We start from the raw sequence: 6094 nt of genomic DNA on the forward strand, positions 1-6094 counted from the left end.
AGGTACAGTTAAAATCTTATAAAAATCTATTGGTTGGAATGCATGAGATAGCGGGTGAATGCCTGGCATCTGATAGGATGCCCCATCCTCAGCTAGAACAAACTGATAAGAAAATTAAAAATTAAGGTCTCTCTATACAGGGGTTTGTGAAAACAACTTGACATTAGGATACAAGTAAACGCTGAGTAAATATTTGAAATATCGTATTTGAAGTTCAAATAAGATCCTTTATTCAAATTTATGCAATGCATAGTTTAGCTTTGCATCGAAACTGATTAAGTAGGATTAATTTCAATTTCATAAGATCCATTAATCTCAATTGTAGACATTTTGTAGAATCCAAATCATGCAATGAATTATTTTATCAAAATTGCAATAAAGATTCTAAACATAAAGATTAGTAGCATAATATCTTAATTTTTTTAATGGAACATCATAAAAAATTCATAGCACGTACCTCTTTGATCTGCATACCTCTAATTAACTTAACAAGCAGCAAAATTCTGCTCTTTCACTGCTGAAGGCCGTAAGGTGGCAGAAAACCTTCTACTCTAATAGTTTCTTCCTTTAGATTGCTAGATTTTGGAATTCCCTCCTTGTTTCCTGCTTCTCTGACTGTACTAAACTATAGGAGTTTGAATGTAATGTGAACAGCCATCTTATATGCTCAACTCCTTACAGTTTCCTCTTAGAGACATGATCCCAAATAGTAGCCTCTTATGTTTCTAATGGCAATATGCCTTGCTTGAAGAGATAAAGAGTAAAAAAAGAAACCATAAAAGCGGTGCAAAACCTTTCTGTTTAGGAACTTAATTTTATCCTTTCTCTGACTGGTATTTTTCTATTTTATAAATAGTTCAGCTTTCTAGGTTAATTCCCGGATATTCATAAAGTCATAGAATCTCAGTACATTTTGAGATGTTTTGCTTACAATCAAACCGCTATAAAAAATCCTTATTTTTATTATATTTTTTTTTTTTAAATAGGCTAATGTTTACAGTGAGTACTCTAAGTGAATTGTAAGGACGAAAATGGGATTTTTTTTTTTTTTTTTTTTTTTTTTACTATGACAGCAATCTTTGTTTCCTTTGTATTTTTGGTAAAGTCATGCAGTAATCTGCTAAAAAAAACAAACTCCAATATATAAGTGAACGTATCTGTGTGTGTACATTTCCCTATGCAACAACGCTGTCAATTTTAAGTCTACAGACTCGAAATTTGATATACAGGGTACTGAGATTTGGGAAAATCTTTGTGATCAATTTTCGTCCAGAAATTTGGCTGTTAAGGGGTCAAAGTTCAACAATTTGACCATTGAGAACTCTACCAAACTCCTCCGCCAATTTTGGGTCTAAACACTTGAAATTTTAGATATAGATTCCTTGGACATGGATCTAACTTAATAACTTGGTTTGAGCCCAAAACAATAAATTTTAAGGGGTCATAATAGGGGTCAAAATTTAAAAAAAAAAAAATTTGACCTCTGCGGTCTCTACTAAATTACTAAAGACAATTTCTGGTGTAAACATTTGAAATTTTACATAAAGGATATTCAGAGATAGGGCAAGCTTTTTAATCGGTTTCGGTCGAAAATTTGAGCTACAAGTATATAAATCTATGTATGTATGTTTGCATGTCTGCCTAAAACTTTCGACACAGGAGACGGATTTTCACAAAATCAGTATCGTTTTGAAGCTCGACCCTTCAGACGACAAATACCTAAAAATCGGCTAAAAACATTAATTTCTTCACCTTCAACTGGGCACTTTTCTACAGGGAGGGGTCGCTTTTTCGCCGATATTGTCAAATGTCATCCCCTCTGTTCGATTGTCTAGCCTTAATTTAAACCTACGTCACTTCCGGTTTGGCGGTGGTCGTAACAGCAAAGACGTCACATTTTTTTTTCCATTCTTTTCCTCCTTTGCGGTACGGGTTTGAGCCTGCCTTCTTACTAACACTTTTTTTTTTTTTTTTTTTTGCTCAATATACACTTCCAAACACCCGGGCAACGCCAGGCTGAAATACTAGTGTAAAATAATTACAAAATGCAATTCATCATCATTATCATCATCATGTGCATTTTACATGCTGGTATGTGTTGGACAACTTTTAGAAATTGACTTTACGCTCTTGTGTCTCAAGGATTCATCATGGGCCCAACTCTTTTCCTGATCTTCATCAACAATCTCCCAATTCACATTTCTAGATCATTCGTCAACATTTATGCAGATAACCCTACCATCTATGGCAACACTTCAAAGGTCGGCAATGAACCAGATCTCTCTCTGTCTCTCTCATCTGACCTTGAGCATATGATGCTATGGGGTAAAAAGTGACTGGTTAATTTTAATGCATCCAAAATTAAGCTTCAATCTTTTCACCACCAATGCTCTGATTCCTACTTGACGCCAATTGAAATGGATGGCTCTTATCTTGAGAAAGCATCCTGTTTCCACAAGTTTCTGAGACTGACCTTTATTCCTGACCAAAAATAGAAGACTTACATCAAATCTGTTGCCAAAGTTGCTGGAAAAATGGTTGCATCTTTCTACAATTCCAGAAGTTATTTTACTCTTAATGCAATCCTCCACCTGTATAAGAGCAAAATACATCCTAAAATGGAGTACTGTTGCCACATTTGAGAAGGAACTACTCACAGTACCCTTTCCTGTCTTGACAGGGTTCAGAACTGGCTTTGAAACCTAGTCGGATCTTTTTCTTCTCCTTACCATCCCTTCCTGTAGAAGAAATGTTGCAAGTATATCTCTGCTCTATCATTAATTTCATGGCAAGTGCTTGACTGAGCTCCAATCTATAGTTCTCCCTGCAAAACATTCACAAAATGTACTTATCTAGCTACAACCACTATCAATAATTTTGCTTACTCCCTATCTGTGCCTAAATCTAAACGCAAATTCCATGAACAAAGCTTCTTTCCTGTACTATGGGCCTGCTTTCCAGCTGACTACAACATGGTCATCTTCATGTCTAATGTAAACAAGTTCTTATTAAGCCGTTCCCTTTAATAATCAAATTCTGCCTAATTGGCCAGACCTTTATCTCATTTTCCTTCAAGTCGACTCATCACTTCCTCCCATTTTTTAATTTGGCCTTCACCTGTTAACTGAACCTGCTGCCTCAACTGTTCTATCTCTATTGACGCAGGAACTCTCATCCATTCTTTCAATATGGCCATATCATTGTCTCTTTTGCTTTTAATATTTAATTTAAATGTCCCGATTTAATCTTCCTCTGATTTTAGGTCGTCAGATGTAAGCGTCTTTTTAAGGCTTTACACATCCTTCGTGTCATTCTTATATTCTTTCCATGCAACACATGTCCTCAACCATCTCTGGTCAAGTTTCTTTTCCATACATTATCACATTGTCATAAATCATCTCCATAAGTCATCAATTTGTTTTTTTTATTCAGTTCATTATTTTCAATTCTCTGATAATCTTTAACCCTCATCCCCAATTTCCAATGTTATCCATTATGTAAAGGAGATGTGAATTCCATGAGTGTTATTATCATTTTCAATAGATTGAAATAAAAAAGAGGAACGAGCCAAGGTAAAAAAAAAAATATGTGGGAGAGGGATGTGGAAAAACAGGGATGATAGAAAGATTGAGAGATGTAGAGAAATGGAAGTTTTTTATGAAGATTTTACAGGTTTTAATCTCTTCTATTTTGTATATATAGCCTTGGACAATGCCGGGTAGCCATGCTAGTTGTAAAGTCAGGAACTAGCATTTATATTTAAGTCCCAAACAACAAACTATAGAAAGTGGATGAAACTGTGGCACTAAGACTAAAGCGGGTTTAACCAACTTCCTCCAAAGGGGGAAGTTGCATGGAAGTATGAAATTCATAAGGGGTCCGCAGTTGCATATGTTACCCCATTAGGAGAGATGATGATGTTAGGTTTTTGAAATTCTTGAAGGGAGATGTCGACGTCCCTCTACATACAGCGCCTGGTATTCCCAAATCGGTCACCCATCTGGTAATGAGCAGGCTTAATTTCGGTGATTTAATGAGAACCAGTATGTCGATGTGATTATGCCATATACTGTAGGAAGTGGACGATCATCCTATACCACTTTTATAATCTTGTCAAGTTTTTATAAACCATTTTCATAAATCATCAAAGATTTTTTTTTATTGATTTCATTATTTTCAATCCTCTGATTATATCATTCAACTGATAAGCTTTCCATCTCAGTAACCCTTATCCTCAAGTCGCTTTAAGACTTGATAAGTGGTAACACCATAGTACATTAAAAAAATGATTTTCTGATGAGTGTTCATGAAAGAAATCTTTCAGAAATTTTTAAATATATAGCTTTTAAAGAGTTATTTCCCTAATCATTTGTAAAATCAGAGACTAACATTTGGATTTAAAAGTTCCAAACAAACTGAAGGAAGTGGGTGATCATCTTACATCACTTTTATAAGGTAAAGTGAACCCTCACTTTAAAATCTAAACTATCTTTTATTAAAACATTTTTTCCTGATATTTCTGTGATGTGTGCTGTTGACATATAACCGTATGTAGAATTTTATTTTTTGTTGATAATGTTGGAACAAGTGGTAAAATTATACCAATTTTTTAATACTTACAGTGGTGCCATGTCTAGAAGAATTGGGTGTCCTTCTTTCTTGCTGGAAAGGAGCAGATTATGACCAAAAGAGTTGCTTGAAAGAAATCAAATCCTTTAATGAATGCTATGCCGAATCTTTGGTAAGTAATATTTCATTTTGTATTCAAATCAAATTAAACAAATAAAAATGTTTGTATCTGGTTGAAGCTGAAACTCAATTTCTTTTATATTTCTCAAGCTGAAACTATACCATTACTAGGGATGTGACAACAGTATATTCTTTTAATTGTTTTGACTCTTGAGTATATATCTGTTAATTGAGAGTCAAAAGAATGAAAAGAATATTCTGTTGTCACAGCCCTAACCATTACTATCTTTCAGTACTCAATTCGGTCGGGAGGATGGGATTATAGTATCTGTTCTGTTATGATACCAACCTCCCAGGCACTAAACAATGATTAACAAACAATGAATGAGACCAATAAATTATGCATATAATAAATACATGATTCCTAAATATTATTGGTATGATAGATGATATTATTATGCTAAGCATATCAGCCAAATTAACAGTCGGGCCTTTGCCTGTAAAAGCCAAACTTGACACGGCATATCTGTTCAATGACCAGAGAGAAAATAGAGGAAGCATTAGAGGTTTAATTTCTGACTACATGATCTTAAAAGAATAGCTACAGATTTGTCACAAGATTTGGGAACGCTTGTATTTTTTACCAAGGGACACAACTTTAACCTGAAAACAGACTTCTCTCAAAGGGAGATAACTGTGCTGTTTCTATAACATGACAAATATGTAGGAAGTTCTCATAATTTATTACTAATGTAGATTTCATATCTGTTTAAAGCTGAAATTTTACTTCTATTATTAATCTTAATCTATTGCTAATAGAGATGTGAGAAATAAATTTTATTAATATAGATTAAGTATGACCGGTCCACTGATCTCGAGCGCGTGGTTCAGTGGGGGAAGATGTGGCTGGTTACCTTTAATGCATCTAAAACCAAACTCCTATCCTTACATCATCAACGCTCTGATCCCCATCTGGCATCAATTGTGATGGATGGCTCTCGTCTGGGAGAGGCCCCGTGTTTTGACAAGCTTCTGGGTTTGACCTTTACTCCTGATCTGAAATGGAACACGTACATCAAGTCTGTTGCCAAGGTTGCTAGAAAGATGGTGGGATCCTTCTACCGCTCCAGAAGATATCTCACTACTGATGCAATTCTCTATCTATATAAAAGCCAAGTACGTCCACGGATGGAATACTGCTGCCATATCTGGGCAGGAGCTGCTAAAAACAGCCTATCCTGCCTTGACAGAGTACAAAATAGACTTTGTGGCTTAGTGTGGGATGCCTTTTTCTCTACCCTGCAACCTCTCTCCCACAGAAGAGACGTTGCGAGCCTATCCTTGTTTTATCGTTATTTCCATGGCAGGTACTCGTCTGAACTCCAATCTCTGGTCCCCCTTTGCC

The 6094-nt window shown here is 35.4% G+C and overlaps 1 protein-coding gene across 1 annotated transcript in view; it reads left to right on the top strand.

Annotated features, from left to right (window-relative positions):
• Nucleotides 1–6094, top strand: part of LOC145266506 (small ribosomal subunit protein mS37-like) — a 71369-nt gene that overhangs the window by 38641 nt on the left and 26634 nt on the right. Inside the window, exon 2 of the mRNA XM_080122239.1 lies at nucleotides 4623–4741. Coding sequence (XP_079978365.1) covers nucleotides 4623–4741 — 119 coding nt within the window. The remainder of the gene's footprint in view (nucleotides 1–4622; nucleotides 4742–6094) is intronic.

Source organism: Euprymna scolopes, chromosome 41 (genome assembly GCF_053919585.1).
Source record: "Euprymna scolopes isolate OS-2025 chromosome 41, ASM5391958v1, whole genome shotgun sequence".
Classification (NCBI taxonomy): domain Eukaryota; kingdom Metazoa; phylum Mollusca; class Cephalopoda; order Sepiida; family Sepiolidae; genus Euprymna; species Euprymna scolopes.